Source organism: Melospiza georgiana, chromosome 18 (assembly GCF_028018845.1).
Source record: "Melospiza georgiana isolate bMelGeo1 chromosome 18, bMelGeo1.pri, whole genome shotgun sequence".
Classification (NCBI taxonomy): domain Eukaryota; kingdom Metazoa; phylum Chordata; class Aves; order Passeriformes; family Passerellidae; genus Melospiza; species Melospiza georgiana.
In genome coordinates this window covers 8,577,126-8,597,925 of record NC_080447.1, presented here as the reverse complement: position 1 = coordinate 8,597,925, position 20,800 = coordinate 8,577,126, and the positions used below count along the sequence as shown (strand labels likewise).

General features: G+C 40.2%; 1 protein-coding gene across 1 annotated transcript in view; it reads right to left on the bottom strand.

Annotated features, from left to right (window-relative positions):
- DGCR2 (DiGeorge syndrome critical region gene 2) overlaps nucleotides 1–20,800 on the bottom strand; it is a 45,648-nt gene that overhangs the window by 17,471 nt on the left and 7,377 nt on the right. Inside the window, exon 2 of the mRNA XM_058037081.1 lies at nucleotides 8,014–8,136. Coding sequence (XP_057893064.1) covers nucleotides 8,014–8,136 — 123 coding nt within the window. The remainder of the gene's footprint in view (nucleotides 1–8,013; nucleotides 8,137–20,800) is intronic.

Here is a 20,800-nt window from a genome sequence, read left to right as displayed (position 1 = left end):
ACACTCGTGCAGGGTAAATGAAATAGTTTGGCAGATTCTCACCAGCCGGCAATTGCACACAGGACCTGCTGCTCATCATTTCAACTGCTGCAGCAATGCATCACCCCCAGCACATTGTATCTGCTCCTGTTTACAGAACTACCCACTCCCCAGCTGCTTTGTTCCTCAGCTGTGTGTTCAAGGACATAAGACAACTCCTCCAATACATTTTCCAACACATGCTCTGAGATGTAGGATGTAATTAAAACCAGGAAAGGAGACTGATCTCCAGCCAGAAGAACAGGGCTTTTTTTATTCACTCTCAAGCTTCTAAAGGAAAAGTTAGTTGGTGACTTCTGAAATAAGCCCCCACATCCCCTAATCTCAGTGTCAGGGTTACCAGGTGTACATGACCACCAGATTCAGTAACTTAGGAAGAACACAGTGTAAGATGTTATTCAAGAAAAGGGGCTGGAGGGCTCCATGTGCCTACCAGGAGTAAGTAAGGAGCACACAGTTCAGGTGGAGGCAGGGTGGGCCATAGCCAGCACAACTAGCAGGTTCCTAAGCAGGAAGGCTGGCATGGTGGTGGGGAGAAACCTTAGAGAAGGATGGAGGTGGGCACCAAGAATGATTAATGTGGAAACAAGAGATTAACCTTGAAAAGAGAGAAATTAACACCCAACACTATAAGCATTATAAATATCTGCTTGTATGTTACTTAATACTACTAGATGTTATTGAAGGTAATAGGGTTTTACCAGTGCTATGTAGACATTCATTTCTGTATAAAAAATCTGCTTATTTTCCTTTAAAGCTGATTAGCTCCATTTAGTCTCACTAAACCAAACAAACAAAGACATGATCCCAAATAAAGAGAAGCTACACAGTCTTCTTCAACAGTTTTAACGACATCTGTTTGAAATATATATGAAACCATGTCAATAAAACTTTCTCTTTTTGGACTATCTTTGGAAAGCAAGAGGTCCACAGCAATTTCATGGTAATATAAACCCTGAGCTGCAGGCTGTTCACTGCATTACCTGGGGGAAAGACTTCCACGAGACCCAACATCAAACAGTGCACTCCATGGAACAAATGTAGGCACTGATGAGCAGAACAAATCCCTAGCTGGAGCCCAGGAACAGCAGAGTCACTCTGCACTCATCTGTCCCTAGCACACTGAGTTGGCCCTGGGTTAATGGGATAAGCAAGGGCTATTTAATTATCACATTATCCTAGGAATTACATGTCTACAGAGATCACCCATTAAGGAATGGCTGTGCATAATACACTCACATGGCCTTATAGGAATAAAGCAGAAATTCTGGTGCTCAGTATTAGAATATGTTATCTATCACAGGCAAGAAGTCAGTGCCAAGAAACTCAGCATACACTTCAAAGGACACAAAACAGTAAAATTATTTGACAGTGAAAATTACTGATTTGTTATTACTTTAAAGGCTCATCTATTTTTAGTTTTAGAATCTGTTTTTAATCCTAATGGTTCAGTAGCGCTATTTACACTATGATTTTCAGAGAGATACTGAGACACTGAAAAAGCAAATCTTCAATTATAGCAAGGCTTTAAAAATAACACTAACTAATGTAGAATGCTTTATCAAATTCTACTGAGCTCAGCATGGGGAGCTCTATTTTCCCATGGCATTAAATGGTAGCAGCTAAACCCAAAGAACCAGTCAGAACCAAACACATGAAGAATCAGTTCCCTCTCAGAAGTGCGAGCAGATGCAGCACCATATGGCTGACCCTCCGCAGCTAAACAGAACGCCCACGAGGACTTAACAATTTATCTCCCCCAGGAATAAAACCAAAGTTCACAGGTTTTAACATGCAAGGTTAAGGAAGGGTTACACAGGCTAACATCCTAAATTAACAGAATTTATGCCAGATGCTTTGAAAAACAGCTACACAGATCCCACACAAAGAGTTCCATCACTTCCACCCAGGAAGCAGAACTCATTCCTTCCTCAGCATCTGCCCTTGTCAGCAGATTCATGCTGAAAACAGGACTGAAGTGGCACAAAGCAGTCACCACAAGCCACTTCTTCAAGCCCAACGCTGTCAGCTGCTTAATAAACTGGTGCTCTTCAAATATTAAATTGCTTCTCTTTGACCTGAATATCTGTCTCCCAAGAAAAGCAACAATGACAACTTTTTCCAGGGCAATAAAGAAATGCTAACAAGCCTCTAAGTCACTTGACTGCCATGAAAAGCTGTTGCAGATTCTGGTGGCAAAGGTGTAATTGGACTGGATTTCTATTCCACTTCTGCAATACTCTTGCAGAAGAATTTTACGCGCTGTTCCTACTTCCTTTTTACAAATAATTTTATCTTTAAAAATAAATTAGAGTGCCATGGACTCATCTTCAGATAACAACTTAACTCAGAAGATCAGAACCTAACTCTGAGTGTTTCACAAAGGAAAAGCCATCACTTTCTTACACCACAGTGCTTACACTTCATATCCTGAAAAGAAATGAAATTTTGGAAGATCAGTTATTTTCCAAGATCTTTATTCTTCTAAATACTACAATCGCAGGCAATAACAGCAACAGTGGTATTTTTACTAGCCAAGACAGATAGAGATCTGTTTCTTTGACTTTATATAATTACTCCAGAAATGTCATTTGCTGGCTAGTTGGCCAGCATAAATGTGCATAAAATGAAAAAATGGGTTCAAGGAAGAACCCATGGGGCACTATTTTTTTTCACCCTTTGAATATTAAAGTAGTGAGCACAAGCATCCTCCAATGTGTTTCCCAATTGATCAAGTCATGATTAGTATTCACCCAGCTCCTTCCAATTTACAGTTGCTATCTAATTCACTCCAGCACAATTATAGTCTAAGTATAGGGCTATCCATCAAGAGAAAGTTGTCTAACAGTGGTGATTCTGTGGCTATTTCCAGTTGTTTAAAACTTGAAGCTACCAATTCAGAAAGGAGGTCTGCCATGCTGATGGCTCCTTTTACCTTTTGGAAAACTGTGTCACAGAGGTCAAGTCACTCAAGCAAATCCCTTCATAAGGATGGATGTACTATGTCAAATTATGTCAAAATTAAACTGCCTGGGAAACAACCAGGTCTTGTCATATCTTATTAGTTCCAAGATTTGAGTTGTTCCTGTTTAAACACACAGATTCTCAAAATTTACATAAAAGCTGCCTTGTCCCCAAAGCTTCAAATTTTCTGTCCAGCATATTACTGAAAGTTTACAAAGCTTCTAATTCCATCTGGTAATTTGAGAGGTGAGAGAACTTCAAGATTAAGTCCAGTTTTGTGCCTCAGTAGTTGAAAATATAGTTCAGAAGCTCCTAGAGAGGAGTGATTCTTCTCAGATCAAGCAGCTCCATGCTGTGTGTTATCAACTGCATTGTGCAAGGACATCAATGCCAAGCAAGAACAGCATCCTGCTGTGCTGAGTGCTATTCAAAGTAATGGACTGGCAGAAAACAGCTTATAATTTAAACACCACAAGGTAGGGTAAAAAAAATAGGAGTTCAGCAAGAGCTCAGGAAAGGTGTGGAAATGTTCAGAGGTTTTTATCATTAATAGCTAGGTTTTAAAAAAGAGATGTACTAAAAAGTGCACAAATGTCAAGAGTCACTTCAAGCATACAAAACATCCTTGGTGAAACAAAACACAAAGCTGTTTTTGATCACTTCAAAACAGGTTGCTGCAGCTGCTGCTTCATCAGAAGGGAAAGATGTGAAACTGATATGGATAGGATTTATGAAGGGCACTCGAATTCAAGACATCCATTTTCATTCATGGGCGACAGAAAAAAACATCAAGCCAGCAGTTTGGGAGGAAAACACACCAGAGCTACACTAAACCCTGCTCTGCTCAGCTTCCTGAAGTGAGTTACACCAGAAGGCCTGCAAAGAAGGCAGGATATCTGCAGAAGCTGATCTGATATTCTGGTAGAAGCAAAGCTGGAAATCCAATAAGCAGTAAAAGGTAAACTGCAGATCCCTTCCCTCTTATGGGTTTAAATACAGAACTTTTATAGAGGTGGAAAAGTTGTGTTTTTACTTTGATTGCTTGTGTAGAAACATGAGAGAAAGTGATTAGAAAGAAAAAATTCCATTTGTAAAAGTCTTTGTTGAAGATATTAATGCCTGTTTCTACCATTTCATAAAATACACCACTTTGGGATAAACTATTTTTAGGATCAATTACTGTTGACATGGAAAAGTCCACAAATTTCTTGAAGCTCCACTGCTTAAGCAGAAGCGAGTCACAGGCACATGCTACATAATGAACCCTCCCAGCAATTTTTAGTATTGCTCACAGGAGTAGGCAGACACTGGTTTTAGTCTGTCAGAGAGATGGATTGAGGGTAATCACTGCAGCAGATTCCACTGACACATGGGTGCCTAGTGGGAAGGGCAGGGGGAACAGTACTTTGCACATGGAAAATTTGTGACTGAGAGGAATTCCATGTTTTAAAGGAAAATGGTCATTATGATAAGAGACAGAGAGAATAAAAACAGCTATAATGACAATCTTCAGAGAAATATAGCAAAAAATAGGCATCTCACACACTTATTCTGATTGTCAATGAATTAAATGTCTTACTTAATTGTGTTCTGAAAAAACTGCCAGAAGAAATTCAAACAAAGATTCTTACAATTTGGAATGTTACTTGCACTTCAGCCAGTATATGATTACCAAACTAATTTATTAATTATGGATGCTCTTCTTTTAATAGGACCTTTGTTATTAACACAAATGAAATTAAGCCCAAAAAAGGTGAACCAACAGTGGCAAACAACTTACAATGGCTTTGTAATAAACCTTTCAAAACACCAACATGACTAAGGAGTCACTGAAACACACTTTTAACACCACCACAAAACCCTAATTCACTGCCATTGATCTGTTCTGAGTTGCTCATGTTGGAGTGTGCCATTAGTGGCTCAAAGGCTGAAGATTAACAAGCTTCACAACCAGATTCAGGGCCCTTTCTTGTATGCTTTCTTTTCATGCTTCAGAGAGTTTTCATGCCTTTTAATTTAAAGATGTTATAATTCTCCAAGTTTCACAAGTCCAGGTGGCTTCACTAACTAGTTCTTTTAGTCTTCAGACCGCCTTTATTGAAGGGAAGAACATTTTAATTAAAGTATTTACATTTAGCTGAATCATCACACAACTGCTCATCTAATCCAAAGGCATTTTCTACACTTAAAGCTGCATCATTTCTTGTTAATTCAGTGGCCAAAGCAGAAAGTTGCCACTCCTGAGTATGACTGTGTTACTATTATTAGGAGCATTAGCTCCCCATCAATGTCCCAAGACAGTCCCTCCTGTGACTGTCACATCTGTACTGCTTTCCTCAACACAAACTCACTGCTCTTCCAAACTGATTCTGCCCTCAGGTTTACTTTCATTGATGCTACTCCTCCTTATGTTCCAGCACAGCACTCCCATGTACACCAACCTCTTCTATTGCTGACAGCTCTGAATGACCCCTGCCCTTCAACACCCACTGCAGGTCACCATGCAATCCCACCAAGTTCATTGTTACAGGTATAATAGTTTCTACATCCTACACAAGTAGTTCTTGTTCCTCTGGTTTGCTGGCTGCACTCCTCACATTACTGTGCAAATATCTCAGTTCTTTCACAAACACCACACCTGCTTTCTGGCTGTTTTACTGAGCACAGCCTTTTCACCAATTACTTATCTAATTATTCCTCTCATCAAGTGGAATACTTTCCTCTCTCTGCTGTCCAGCATTTTCCCCTCTGGTATTTACAGACATTATTCTTCTCTTCATGCACACAGACATGGTGGTGAATCAAGACTTTCCCACATTTCATTTCTTTAACCTTCAAGTTCTTCTTATCATGTCAGGCTAGACAGTCTACACCCCAAACACAACACCAGAACCCACGTATTGAGAAGTGTTACTCCCATAAAATCCTCCTCCTATCAATATACCAAACATTCTTTGGAACTCCAGTCCTTAGTCAACACCATCCTGGTGCATACTCCAGGCAATAACTTAAGTTGCTGACTAATACATTAGGAACCGGAGAAGATAAAAATAGTTTTCTATTAATGTGGAAGTTCAGATGTTCCCACAAGCAAAGTCTTCAGTGCTTTTTGAGTAAATCCAAACACTAACATGACTCTGCCCTCCCCTAGCCACTGAATTCCATTATACTCCAGAATTTCATTAGGTCCATAGCTTTTTAACATTTGGCCAAAGTTGGCTAAAAAGGAAGAATAACAGCACAGCTATAAAAGCAATTTTCTTTAGGACATCCACATTGTAAAAAATATCCTTAAATAGACTATCAATGGCAGAGCTTAATTTTCAGTGTCAGAACAAACTACCAACTGTTTTTCCCCTTTACACAAAAAGTTTTCTTGAAAGAGCACCGTCATTCTTTCAATTATTTGTCCATAGTACACACTGGGGAGATGGCTAACTCTAGCACAGTTTCAAAGTTTGAATGTTAGATTTATTTCTCCAATTCCTTTAAATAATATGGATATTTAAAAGAATTTGTTGCTGTAAAACATCAATGTTACTATTTTGTAGCACCTCTCTGAAACAGCTGAGAACTCAGAATGATGAATGCTGTTATGGCAATGCCACAGAGTTCACATGATTCTCTGCCAAGAAAACGTAGTAGTTCACTGGAAAAGAACTTCTTAAAACAGTTTTTGAATGTAATTTAGTCATTGTAATTTAGTAATTTAGTCATGTAATTTAGTCTGTAAAGATAAAAAATTTTCAATCGTGCCACAGTTGAATTCATGCTTTCAGATACCTGTCTCATTGTTCTTAACAGAAAAAAAATTACAGGTCAATTCACTTTTAACATACACAGAAAGAGCTGCACTAGCCTGTTTTTCAAGAACAACTGCAAACATTCCAAATTGTGATTGTACAGTCATAATATTTCTTTGCTTCTTTTTCAGCACAGCTCAGGATCCAGTAGCTTTAGCAGAGATCCACTGCTGGTGACAGGCTCCTCAAAGCATCCAGTCATGGGAGCTTATGAAGTGCAAATACACCAGCTTGTCTGGCAGAACAAAGTTCTCCACTTAAGCACAAGAAGCATAATCAGAACAGGGAGCAATAAAACAACTCTCTACCCGAGTCCAGCAATGTCACCCAGCACTGTCTGAGTGATACACAACCAAATCAGTAATTCCAAATTTAACCACAGGCTTATGTGTCATTTCAGTTTAACTGCAACATTTTTTCCTTGTCAGGAGAGTCTCTTTTTAGACCACAAACTCTCCTCATCTTCAGGATACCTGCTCTGACCATAAGAATGGAAGGATAATTCAGACAAGCAAAAAACTGTTTGCAGTATTAGCTGCTCAAGATGAAGAGAAGACAAGTCAGTCTTTGTTAATAATGGGTACAGTTCTACCCAGCAATCACCAGTTTCAAATAAAAAGAACCAAACAACCTTGTTAGGAAAATTAATCCACAAACACCAGAGGTTTATGTCCAAAAAGGGGAGAGAGGAGTCCTTTCTGGCTTTATTCGAATAAAGGGAGAGGCCATGGGGCATTCCCCTGGGATCTCTCGGATTTTTGGAGGATGCAGCCTCCTTTTTATCCAAATTTCCCAGCCACATTTCCCTTCTCTCTTTCCCCATTGGCTGAGGTACTTGAGAGGTACATGCTTCCCAATACACCTGATACAGAAGATTTCCCTCTAATGTATACCCCTTCCTTTTAATTTTTAATTCTTACTCAATTTAGGGGTTTTTCTTCCCCATTGTTTCTTTCATCTTTCAATGTCTTATTTCATTTATCATCAAACCTAAAGTTGATTTGCAAAAGCAAATATCTTTTTCCATTCATCAATCAGTGGAATCCTTCTCAATATTTCTTTTATCTCCCAGTGCTAGTTTTATCTACCAGCAGACCCACAGCTTGTTTGTAAAGACAAATCCACTACTCCTCTCAACCTGAAAGAGGCAAAGTACTGCTGCACAGTAAGCTGGTACAGGGCTGAGCAGTCTCTTAGATTTACCTACCTGTACAGTCCACTTCATCACTCTCATCCTCGCAGGTGGGGCGCCCATCACACTTCCAGTCTGAGGGGATGCACTGAATGGTCCCGCTCCGACACGCAAACTGCCCCGGGGTGCAGCGCAGCTCTGCCAAGGAGAGAAAAAATGGTGCTGTGTTTGAAATGCTATCTATTCTTGCAAATTTATACATATATTAATCATCTGTCATGTCATGGATCACTGAAGCATAACAGATAAAATCTCTGGTTAACTCAGCCTGTTAAAAACTCCTTCAGCTCAGATCACTTCATGCCTTAAACTGCATGTTTGTGGTTTGAACAGACAGGAGGGGATGGGAAATCATTGTCTCAAGACATCTGTGGTAAAACCTTCCTGATAAAGATAGCCTGTGAGCAGCTATTACCATAGCATTACCCATTTGCTTCTTGTGGGGCACTGAGGAGTGCCTGTTCCATTTTCCCAGAGCTGAAGTTCAACACAAATATGCTTCGATAGGTGAGCACTGCATTATGCAACAGCCTCAGAATCCTATTTCCATTCCAATCACTGTGTATGCCAGAACCCACCAGACTTGCACAAATGCCCAATCTGATTTAGAGACATTTCACAGAACTACTTGTAACACAATATCTATATCCATGAACCTGTTTTCACTTTCTAGCTTCAGCTCTTTTGTAGAATTTCTCCATGTGAATATATCCTTTACTAGAAACTGTCACTATCTGCAAACATGTTGCTCCTGCTTCTGTGAGTTCACTGCCTACTTGCCATCACTACACTGTCACACCTAATTAGCATTATAAAAAGTACAACTTTTTTAAAACCTTTTCTTTTCAATTTCATCTATCAAATGCCAGAACCTAATAACTCAACTTCATTTTATGTCCCTCAAAATATTTTGCAGGGAATAAAAAGGTCTGTCTACAAAAGTGAACAATTCTAAGCTTGTTCACAGCCATTCTGTCAGTGCCAGCACCATGCACAGGCTCACTTTTGCACCTAACCATCATTGTCCATCTTTCTTCTAGACAGTGATTGTCAATTTACCAACCATTGTTTTTGAGCAATTTAGCACATTTTCCTCTCAGTGAGCTGCACTAATCCCAGGTAATTTATGTCTAGAGAATGAGTAGCTTTTTAAACAGAAAAAAAAATGTTTATATGCAAAACACACTGATTTTGAATGGATCCAGTAGGCAACTGTCTTGCAGAAGGAAATCACTAAAAGAGAATTTAAACTACAGGTGTGCATTCTCTGATCCACAGTTTACAACATAAGAGCAGACTGTAATTGCAATTGTTTCTTCTTGAAACACATGCCTAAGCTAAATCAAGACAGAGGTCACATTTAATGTTCAAACAACATGACTGGGTGTAATAAACCCAGTCACCAGGCACTCTGAATAAAAGCTGTTCACATACACCTGGTAATTGGTATAACATATTGATAACAGGCTTCTAATTCCATGCTAGACTAAAATCCAGTCCCACTACTGGTTCCTCTGTAAAGCACAGACCTGCTCTTCTAGAAAAATAAAAGCAGGCACATCCTCTTAGCAACCACCTACTCAGAGCAAACATTCAGGTCACAAGATGCTAAGAACTCACACGGACCTGCCAGACTACTGAGGACAACAACAGACCTGACAGCAAAACGAGTGTTCTCACCCATTTAGAGCTTTACTCAGCCCAAACAGAAAAAACAAAATAACCAGTGATAATGACTTCCCCCTCAGACAAAAAAATTGCATAATTTATTTAGCCTGAAGAGAGAAAGAGGAATTAAATGGTTGGGGGCGGGGGGGAGCTGTGTAAAAAATAAGAGGAAAAGCTTCACTTACCCAATATAGCAAGAGAGAAAATTTAAAATCTATCTTTAAGCTAAATAATTTCAAATCTAGTATCTATGAGTTAATTAAATCTCCTTCTAAACTTAGAGGGAAAACCCCACAACACAGAAACCACCAAATCAAACAAATACAAAACCTCAAGCTGAAATGGAAAGCACTCAGCTTCCAAGCCCACAGAAGACACCATTTGGTAAATGATTGCAGCTTCTTTCACCACTTTTGCACAAGGTCAGCACGCAGTGGGAGGTTCCTTAGAAAGTCTTGCTACTACAGTTTCAAGTACAGAATTTACACCAGGGCCTGTGGGAGATCTTTTAACACATCAAAGACCATTCTCAGCCCAGCTCCAGGTTTGCACTGCATCCACCCATAGTTATGACAAAATTCAGTACTTTAAAATAAACCTTTTTCTTTTACTGATTATTTTCAATGGAATTCACACATACACCCTGTGAACAAAGTTATTCTGCAGCCTTCTGGCTTCACAGGCAGCATCCACCAGGAATGCTAACCTGCACAAGGGAGGAACAGTCAAGAATACTTCTGTCTGTCTGCAATTTCATACATAGTATTTTATGTACAATTACATATGACTGGTTCAGATAAAAGGATGACTCCATCTCAGCATTATGGGCATTAAAAAAATGCCAGCTACATGCTGTAATGTCATGACTTCCTGTGCTAGAGACACTCCTCTCTGAAGAATGTGGATACATGGAAGAGTACAAAACATTTCTAGTAAAGCACCTTTCAGACCAGCTGTACCATTGTTCCCAATGGAGATCACGCTGTCAGATGCACTAATTATTTCAGACCAAGGAACATGAACTGCTATGCAATTCTGCTGCAGAGGGGGGAAATGTGACACAAAGAAACACTGTGAAATTAAAATCTCTGTCAATAAGCCCTCCTAAGCCATCCCAACCAATAGTCATCAGCAGTAAGATACAGACATAAAAATAGATGGAAGTCTACAACCAAGCTGTAAGATACTTAGCCCAGGAATGGAGATATTTGGGAGAGGCAAGGATGCACAGGGTATGTGCTGGTCTCCAGAACCCTGTGAAACATTTCATGTCAGGAGCCTATTTTTCAGTTAAAACAGCAGATAAATGAAAACATCTCAAGCCCATCTCCACCACAGAAAAGGGAAGTCACACTGCCAGCAGCAGGACAAGAGTCAGGAAGATGGATGAGCAGTACTGAATAGTACAACATTATGTGACCATCCATCTTTCCTGGAATGCAAGTAATCACTTAACACATGGTCAGACTCTGTACTTTCCAGGAGTGTGGTAAATAAAAACTGTTTTTTCACCCATATATTTTCAGTTCTTTTGAAGAACAGCAAAGATTTCAAAAATATCAGTACATTTCTGTCCTTAAAGCCAGATATCCCTCACAGTTCACAGCTGTTGATGGTAACTCACAGTAAGAAAGGATGAAGAATGTACCTTAAACTATCACATCCACACAGCACTAAAACCATACTTTCTACCAGCTGTTTAATGCAGGAACATTTCATATTTTCAAAATCATTAGTAAATATGCAATGGCACAAGTTCAGCTAAGAGCAAGCAGCTGTTGGAGCAGAAGCACAAAACAACATTAAGCCAAGGGCATCAACAATTGCCTCGAGGTGAAAATGTGGAAATGCAACCTCCCCAGCACTCACATATGATGTGATGAGTGACATCAGCACTATAATGATTCACATGTGCAATTCTAACATAAAAGGCTTCTTTTTCTTTTCAGTATCAAATGCAGTCTTTGCTACGTTACAAGATGAAATTTAGTACACTGAAACCTTATTGCAGAACAATTAAATTTATCTGGCATCTGCTGGTAAGAAAGGAGACAACTACAACACTGAAAATAGCAGCAATTGTAGTTTTTGCACTATACAGATTATAAACTTACAAAACATCACAAAGTTCAGGCAGTGTGAGAACATGAAAGCCCTTGAAGCAGTGAGGTGTCATGATAGTCTCTTCATTTCACTACCTCAGAGCACTCCTACAACATTAACCCTCAACCAACCAGTGCATCCTCATGGCACAGTTCCAACAAAGTACAGAACAATTCAAGGGTTTGCCAAAGGCTCCAGACAAGATGAAGCTGCAGGAAGCCAGCTGTCCTGACTGCTGGCTCTGTGCTTTCATGAGGACACTGGGTTTATTCCCTGGACCCCAAGCAACCTGCCCCTGAACAAATGTCTGTCAGAAATATTAAGTAACAACAGTGTGTTCTCTGGTAACACTTTGCCTGTTTCTCTACTATAAACTGGATACAGAAAACAAGAAATTCCTTAACTTGATATAAAAAGAGAAGAAAAACTGAAATCAGATTCAGACCATCAATTCTACAAGCTAAATATATAACCCAAGATAAAATTTACTGTCAAATGATGGCCAAAAAAAACGTATACCAACTTGCTTGGACGTGTTATTAGATAATATAACTCCACAAGTCACTCATCTGAAAGAAGTCTTACCAAGGTTAGTTGTGGACTTATAATTCAAAATTTAAAAGAAAACTTACGAAACAGTTGGAAATTTATTTCATCAAACCAGAAATGACAAGATTATAAATCAATTTAAACACTGCCATACAAACAAGAGGCCTTCATCTGCTTTAGCTGTCACATATTTTTCTAAGCTAGCCAGCAGCAAAACCAACAAGATTTTTGACTAACAGAAAAACTGAGGTTTCATACAGGAAAAACCTCATCTTTTGTTTGCTTACATGCTCACAGAGAGCTTTTGTTCTGAAGATTTTGCCCACTGCATGAATGCTAGGTGTTTCACAGAACTCATTGTGTATTTCAACACAGGGGTCAACTAGCTTTTGAATTTTCTTTACAGCAGGATAGTTTCCTGATTTTCTGCAAAGTACTCAAAAAAAAAAAAAAAAAAAAAAAAAAAAAAAAACACATTTACAAGAAGCATTATCCACAGCAAGGACTTCATGATAGATAATAAAACACACACACACACATGCTCCATGCTCCCTCTAATTTCCAGCCAGCTTCATCTGTTTCACAAAACAAACAGATTTTGACCACTAGAGAATGATCCAGGAAGCCCTTTCAGGTTTAACAACCTCATGCACTCCCTCTGTGTAATTGAGAACATTTTCCTCCTGGAGCCCAAGCACTGAGAGCTGCAGCACATCCTTCCTGAGCAGATGCACTCTGGTCACTGAGCTGCCCTGAGCATTACACGTCCTGAAACTTGAATTTTCTGCATCATTTTTAAAGACTTTTGAAGTTCATTTGGACTAAGACACCTCCTGCTCACATCTAAACTGCAACTAATTTTTTATTAATCTTCCCTGTTTTTATGCAAGACCTAAGGGATAAATGGTTACTCAAAACAATTGTTTTATTTTAAAGACAGGTAGGGAGGATCCATATCTAGTATGTGAAACTACTTTTTCAACACAGTACAACTCATTTTAGAGCTTCCAACACCAAAGCAAGGCTGTAACAGATACATGAGACAAAATGTTGATTCTAAACAAGTTCACCTTGCTGGTTCGGTTTCCTGAATGAATGTGATCAGTTGGCTTTGAAACAGCAAGCTTTAGATCAAATTAGCTCCTGTCTGTCCACATTAAGTCAGATCAGCTCTGGTTTGTCCCCTTGCAATCAGAAAGATTCCATGCTCCAGCTAACTCAGCAGAAATATGGCTGTACAAATCCAGTAACATTCATGTGGAATTGGGGCACCATAACAGTTGTCTGCCACCAAAGACAGAACATCTCCCAATGTGTCTGTTGTTTTAAATGTTTGTTCTAACAGCAAACACTGAAACAGTTGGGACCTTCACCTCCACAGCAGCAGAAAAGCCTGGGGTGAGGAGCAGGGTCACAGCTCTGAGGCACAAAGGGCTGGTCCCAGGCCACACCACTGGGGTGACACAAGGAGCAGGGGTGCAAACAGCTCCTGGCAATGAGCAAAAGCCAGCAGCTGGAAACATTTCCTGCAAAGATAAGCTGCTGGGCAAATGAGAAAACTTTGATACTGTTTTAGCAGGATCATCTATCCTGCTTCAATTGAAGACAGAGATATAGGAGAAATTCAGCTGGAAGAAATGTTAGATGCAATAAAAATGATAAGGCCTATCTCAGGCACATGTAATAAACAGCTGCTGAAAAGCATTAGGTGAACACATCAAAGTTCTCAAAATCTAAATTTCAACCTTGTATTTTCAAGACAACAAAGATTAACACTACAGAAACCTGTGGAAAAAGGAGCAATAGATCCTAAAGTAGAAATGCATCCCTGACAAACAGAACACTCCCCTCACCTATGTTCCTAGCCCTAAAACATAAACTCTCCAGCAGTATAAAAACCTTGATATCACAGCAATTCACAAATTCAGAGGTACAGATGAGAAACCAGAGGCTGAAACTAAACCCTCCAGAATATTACTCTCAATTCAGCAAAGTGCTTTGATACAGAAATTAAACTCAGTGACTACAATCACTGATTATAAAAGTTTGGGTACTTCTGGCTGCAATTACTGAACTTTTCTTTATTAAAGGATTCACAAGTTAGTAAAGTCTGATACGTTATAAGATAGTCTTTTAGTAGCTGACTGGAGATGCACTAGGTGTTCCTGTTTACACAGCAAATATAGATTTTAATCTACTTCAGTTTTTAACACAAAGAAATGTAATTTTTTATTTGCTACACTAATTGTTCTTGTCTGCTGAGCTTCACTTGTATGAAAATTGAGATTTGATTAAATGTACACCCAGCATTTAATGTTATTTCAATTATAAGCTATTACTCTGAAATTCATGTACTGGAAGAGATAAGCCTGAAGTACATGGGTTGGTTTTATACATAAGCTTTCAATGAACAATGGCAGGTTTCTGTGTACATCAAACTTGATTTGCTTATTTTGATCACATTTCTCAAGGCTGGGCATGGTAGATCCTCTGGCATCATTTTTATTTACAGATCAAAGGAAAACAAAGGACAAAAATACTTCCTCCTTTCCCAGTGTAAGTCACTCATTGTCCCAGAGCAGCTGAACCAACCTGTAAGGGAATATTCTGTTCAGATTTCAAGAGGCAATTACAGCCATCAAAAGCTGATTAAGCATTAACAAAAACTCTAACTACAAGTGCTTAGACCAGTAACTCTTCTTATTCAGATTTTAACTTGTCCAACAGGTCTTTCTTATGTTTTGTAATACTCAACCTACATACTTAAGACCTGTACCTACATGTTGCATTATCCTTTCATATTTTAACAACATTTAGGAATAAGTTTACTAAAATTAATTTTTTTCTTAAATCACTGTTTCTATATAACCTGAGCCATGCTACACTGCATGAGTATGGTCAGATCCCAGTCTCTGCCAGCAAAAAGCCCAATTCCCTAAGTCCTTCACTCCTGGAGATTGTGTTGAACACCAGCGCTCACCAAATGCCTACAAACAAGCACCAGAGACAAAACAGCAGAAGGAACACCACACCCACCACCATCAAACAAACACACACCACTCTATATCTAATATTTACGCTCAAGAGGAAGCACAACACAATCAATATTGCTCTACACTGGTATTTACTGCAGTAACATAAACTTTAAAATACTCTTAATACTTCCAACACAACATAATTATGGTTATCATAATGTAGTCCTCAGCAGATATGTGAAAAAACTGTCCTTAAGGTAATCATCTGTATTTAAAAAGCAGTTTCCCCAACTTGGATGTGTCCCAAGCCCACAGGTGAAGGTCACTGGAGCAGGTACAGTGTACATCTCACAAACTCCCTGCCAATCTGCCAGCCTGAAGGAGCAGGGCTGTGCTGCCCCACTCTGCTCTCAGTGGCCAATGCCAGCTGCTGGCTCTTGGGGACAGAGCAGCTCACAGCAAACCACACCTGAGGATGCTCTGACTCAGTCCTAAAGAGGCTCTCTTGTCTTTAACCTGTCTTTGAGGTACCCCCAATCCTTACAAGGGCTCTGCTCTCAGGGAAGAGAAGCCATACATAAATGGTATTTCCCTCAGCTCCAGAGAAGTCCCCACTAACCACTCATTTCCCTGCAGGTCCTTGTGTCACTGGGTGAATCTCACACCAATTCCGTATTTTTGAGTTTATCATTACACCCCCCACTGCTGCATTCAGTGTAGCAGAATAAATAAATACAGCACTTTATAACAAAGTCACAGTAGGAGGAAAGTAGACTACAACACTGATCTTTTCCAGAGAAGAAAACAATTTATGAAGCTCATGTGTCACCATCAGTTACCCATTTCATAGATAGTTTATTCATTTCTGGTTCTACTTACTGTTCTTCAAATTAAAAGCCTACAGAATAATTAAAATGAAAAACCTTCAGAAGAAATAAAAGCTAAAGAAAAACAGCATTCCATTTTCATGTCCAATTCCACAGAAGATAAAATGCTTGGTGATTCACCCATGATACTGCAAACATGCTTAGGAAGTACCCTTAGAGCATGTGGGTTCATCATGGCCTGAGTATGTGCAGGAGAGTATGAAAGCACAACAGCACCTAACAGCACAAAGCCTGGAGGGAAAAAAAGGCCATGGGATATGTCATAGCCAAAACACAGCCCACACTTATTCTCAAATCTAATTCCAGCTCCGAAAATTGGAGATTCTGAAGCTAAAATCCCATCTAATAGGAATGCATCAGTTCAAAAAATAAATAAATAATACATGTTAGAGGCACTGGCATTTTCTTCATAACCTCAGCATGCTGTTCCATGGAGTAATTAAAATTGTGACAGCATTCCAGCTGAAAACTGTAAATCCTTAATGAGTAACACTCATCAACATTCAGGATTACTCAGTGTTCTGTCATAGTAAGTTATGCTACATCACCTCAACATCCATCACAAGATTTTACAGCACAGTAAGGAATGGTAGCAGTCCCCTTCCCCTCATGTTTGTTCTGCAGGTACCCACTCCCCAGGGCTGGGGACAGGGAGCAGAATGAGGCCCCCACAATCCAAGGGGAGACGTTCAGTGACCTGCTATGGCCACTCAGACACACACAGGGCTATGGGGCTGGACAGGATCCACCCAAGGATCCTGAGGGAGCTGCTGAAGCACTCACTGAGCCACTTTCTATCATTTACAGCAGTCCTGGCCAGCTCAGCTGGTCCCAGCTGCCTGCAAATCAGCAAGAATGACAGCCAGCTGCTGTAAGAAGGGTCATAAGGTGGATATGGGGAATTTCAGGCTGGTCAGCCTGACCTCAGCGCCAGGGAAGGTTGAGGAGCAGATCATCCTCCATGAATGGCACGCACAGGACAGGCAGGTGCTCAGCCCAGCCAGCGTGGGTTTGTGAAAGGCAAGTCCTGCCTGACTAACCTGATCTCCTCCTAGGACAAGGTGACCCACTTAGTGGTCCAGGGAAAGGCTGTGGATCTCATTTCCCTGCTAGATTTTAGTAAATCTTTAACAGCACTTGCTGCAGCATTCTCACTGGCTGCTCCTGGTTCAGAGGGTAAACTCTTGACTCAGTAAAAAACCTTCAGACAGTGAGGCCAAGGGAGACCTCACCATCCTCTAGAACCATCTGGAAGGTGACAGCAAGGTGGGCTCAGCCTCTTCTCCCAAGTAAGAAGCAGCAGGACAAGAGCAATTGGCCTTAAATTGCATCAGAGGAGGTTTAGATTGGACATTACCAAGAAGGTTGCCAAGCATTGGAACAGGCTGTCCATAGAAACAGAGTCAGGATCCCTAGAGGTATGTAAAAGAGGTGTTGATGTGACTTTGGGACATGTTTTGCTAGGGGACTTGGCAGTGCTGGGTTAATGGTTGGACTAGATAGTCTCAAAGGTCTTTTCCAACTGAAGTGATCCTATGATTCTCTATTTATTATACCTACACCCTGCATGAGCTTGGAACTGACCCAGTTTTTCCTTGCTCACAATTGACATTCACTGCAATTCATTGTCTGCTCTTTGCCTGGAGGGCAAACTCAAGGCCAGGAAGGAAGGAAAAGAGAAAGAGAAATCAAAATAACTACAGAAAAATTAAAAAGCACAGGCAGGAAACAGACACAGCATTCAGCCAAAGAAACAACATTAGAGCTTCTTGAATGGGAATCCTGGCTATAATTTTTTAAGACAGAAAATACAGACTGAGCTCCGTGAAAGTGGGCACTTATTCCTAAGACTGAAATAGAAAAAAAGTATTTCCCAATTCTCCAGCACTGCTAATACCAAAGAGAAAACAAAACTTGCTACTTGGACTAGGCTGAAAGAATACTGTGAATTAGGCAATGAAGCATTCCAGACTGAAAACCAGTTTATTTTCATAGTGAGAATACCAGGCTAAGCAACAGCCTTGCACTTCTCCCCCCAAGAAACTGTTATATTATGATAATAAGTAAAGAGGCAGAAGGGAAAAGCAAAATACAGCACAGGCACAAAGAGCAGTCAGTACAAACAAAACCCAAGCCTTTGGTACTCCAGAAGCCTCTAATATGGCTCAAAATTCAAGCCCACTGTCTCACTAACAACCTTGTTCAGGACCTCCAGTGTTTTGTACAGCCTCAGGCAGGATTTCAGTGACAAGTGACTTACACCTGTGCAGCACCAAATTTTTAACCCTTTCCCTAAAGAAAGCTGATCAGTGAAAGTGCCAATCACACCTCACAAATTCACTCAACAATTTCAAGCAAGCTTGAGAGAAGTCAAAACCAGGAAAACAGCATATGTCTTTCGAAAGCTTGTACAAGAGAAGCAAATTCTGACCTTCCTGAGCTTCAGAGGGCAGGAAACCCCCAGCTGGCTGCGCTGCTCAGCAGGTGCCAGCCTGCCAGCACACCTGGGGTCACACTGTCACCACCAGGGTGGCTTCCCAGCTGGCAGCAGAGGAAGGGGTGAGCTGGGGTAACTGAACCTTTGCAAGAGACCCTGCAGGACCCCCAGCTTGTTCATGCCAGAGAGCACATTGGGGGCAGGCAGAGGGACACAGGCCTTATGAAACCAGTGCCAAGCAAGGGTACTGCAGCACAGGAGGGACACAGGGACAGAGAGAAGCCCACTGGAGTCCAGGTTTCATTAAGCCCCACTGCCTATGAAACATGCTCACGGGAAACAGTGCTAGGTAAACAGCATTATTCCTTGCACAGAATTTAAATACAGCCACACACACAACACACCAATTCTCCGAAGAAATGAAGGAACAAAGAAAAAGTCCATTAAGAACAACATCAGCACTGATATACTCAGCAAGTCATCAGCTGTGTCCAGAAAAGGGCACCAACAACAGTGCTTTCTCCTTAGAATCCAAACACCAGGTCAGGGCAGATGGATTATCCCACACACACCACAAATCCTTCAGCTACCTGGGTTCCACAGCTCAAAGTACTTCTGTATCTAAAGCTGTTACCTGGTAGCTGCCCACCCAGAACTATTCCCAAAAAAATCCAGGCATGCGAGATGGTTCCTCTCCTCTCCCTGTATTCTCAAGATTAATACATCTCACCAAGTCAGTTTGGATCAGTATTTGTTCATATACAAAACAGTTTCACCAAGAATCAGTAGAGGAGGAGGCTGTATTCCCTTTGACCAAATAAACTATAGGTGTACAAAAAAAAAAACCAAAAAATCCCCAAACAAATAAACAAAACTAACACGAACCCCAAGCCCACAAAAAAAAAAAAAAAAAAAAAAACCAAAAAAAAAAACACAACACCAACCGAACAACTAAAAGCTAGCGCATACTCTACAGAAACACATTTTCCTCAGAGGAAAAATTCAAATCCAAAATTTTACATGAACTGAATTAGTACTGCCTTTAGATCACATTTCAGCAAGAAGAGGACCCAGATGAAACATGATAACAGCAATTCAGGAACTGTCAGAGCAATCAAGGCTAATTTGTAGCCTTAAAGTAGGAATTGCCAGATTTCAGCAGTATTACTTAGCAAGCCCATTTACTTTCAGCAAGACAACACATGTTCTGTCTTTGCAGGAAAACAAAAAAAGTTCCTATCTCATCTTTTTCTTTTTTAGTACACGATTCAGCAGTATTTAAGCATATTCCTTAAACTTTCAGCACAAGAGCAATCCTAACAAATCAAATGAAAATATACAACTTAAAGCTAAGTATGTACTTTAAAAACTTTCCTGAACTAAAACATGAGGAATTGCAGTAGTCTTGAAAGCAAATAGCTGACAAAGTTCTACCTATGAAATCAGGTATTTTTAACTACACCACTCTCCAAAAACTAACATAATTTTTTAATTTGAAAACCAAATGAACATGGAAGATGTTCTCTACAGAGCCCTAAGAAAGTTAAAGGTCGTAAACAAGAATCTAGCAATTCAGGGAGACAGGAAAGCTGTGCCTGAGCACTATTCAAATGCAGGTCACACTAAAAAAAGCTTTTGCTCCTGTTTCACTTTTGTTCACATCTTGTACAAGACTCGATGAGCCAGCACCTAGAACACTTAAGAGCAAAAATTCAATACACAGAAATATTATGACCTCAAATACAGAAACCCAGTTTTATCCTTGCACAGGAGCTGGTGCAGTGGCTGTCTGTGCTGGAGCAAATGGCTCATGCTTTGAATAGCATTCCCCTGCTCCACTGAAGCCCAACACAGCAGGAATGTGGCCAATGTCAGCCACAGCTCTGTCTGTCCACACTGGATGAGATCCTGTGCTTGCCTCTTCTCCAGCAAAACAAACACCTGAGGAGAAATTCCACGTATTGAACTCCTAAGTTTAACAGTTCCACCAGAAGTCAGCAAATACAGATCCAACCCAGCAGCAAAAAGGCACAGAACTCTCTCAGAGCAGTTTTCTCACCCCCCACACCTTCTAACAACTCAAGTACTGCCAGCACTCTTCAATATCTGTTATGCCCACGTGCCAGGTACTATGCTACAAAACTTCATCTTTGTCATTTTTTAGCTGCCACCTCAATAGAAAA